The sequence below is a fragment of the Fulmarus glacialis genome, unplaced genomic scaffold (genome assembly GCF_000690835.1).
Source record: "Fulmarus glacialis isolate BGI_N327 unplaced genomic scaffold, ASM69083v1 scaffold1800, whole genome shotgun sequence".
Classification (NCBI taxonomy): Eukaryota; Metazoa; Chordata; class Aves; order Procellariiformes; family Procellariidae; genus Fulmarus; species Fulmarus glacialis.
In genome coordinates this window covers 14,272-15,034 of record NW_009188141.1, presented here as the reverse complement: position 1 = coordinate 15,034, position 763 = coordinate 14,272, and the positions used below count along the sequence as shown (strand labels likewise).

Below are 763 nucleotides of genomic sequence, written 5' to 3'. Positions count from 1 at the left end.
TCTTCAATAAAACCTTGGACCTTCTTGAACCAGTAGGAGTTCTACCCTTGCATTTCACCTTGGTTTTAAGCAAAGAGTTGCATGGCAAAATAGGTGATATTACTTCCATAATAAGTCCAGACATTTCTCTTAATTTATCAAAATCTCATATATGCTCTCGCTCACAGAACACTTGGAGCTATGACATATGAAATGTACAGAAGCCAATGAGATTCACACACATATGAAGTTAAAGCCAGCCACATTCTTTCAAAATCAAATACTGTATGTGTCGGCTGCATGTGAAAAGTTTCACAGTAATTTATACCTGACCAACACCATTTAAGGTCTAATCCTGCTCCCGGTGGCATCTCCAGCAATTTTGCAAAGGACTTCAGTGGTAACAGGAGTATGATAGGACACTTAAATACTAAATACCAAATATTATAGTTAATTTTATTCCTATTAAAACTCATGATACTTTAAAAACACTTAAGATTCAATTGATGCAAGTTATAAAAAAATTATTGGAGTTTCTTTTCTAAAGGAATGTATAACCTTTGGGATCATTATTTATAATGTTTATAATGTCAGAGGTACTTTTGTTCCTGCTTATGGGATTATTGCTGGTCACCTTCCTGAGACTTGAAAGACCATAAAGACAAGCACCATACCTATTCCTCTAAATTATTGTATCACAATTTAATAATTTGGTCCCTTTCTAAATGGATCTCTCCCCACAATTACACTAAAACACAGTGATGGGTCACAAATTCCAGGGGGT

The 763-nt window shown here is 34.9% G+C and overlaps 1 protein-coding gene across 1 annotated transcript in view; it reads right to left on the bottom strand.

The window, feature by feature from the left end:
* Positions 1 to 612: 612 nt before the first annotated feature.
* The window catches only part of LOC104076406 (collagen alpha-1(XXI) chain-like), a 14,051-nt gene continuing 13,900 nt past the window's right edge, over positions 613 to 763 (bottom strand). The window contains exon 8 of the mRNA XM_009577263.1: positions 613 to 763. This exon is cut by the window's right edge and continues 106 nt beyond it. Within this exon, the coding sequence (XP_009575558.1) occupies positions 682 to 763 (82 nt within the window). The 3' untranslated portion in view covers positions 613 to 681.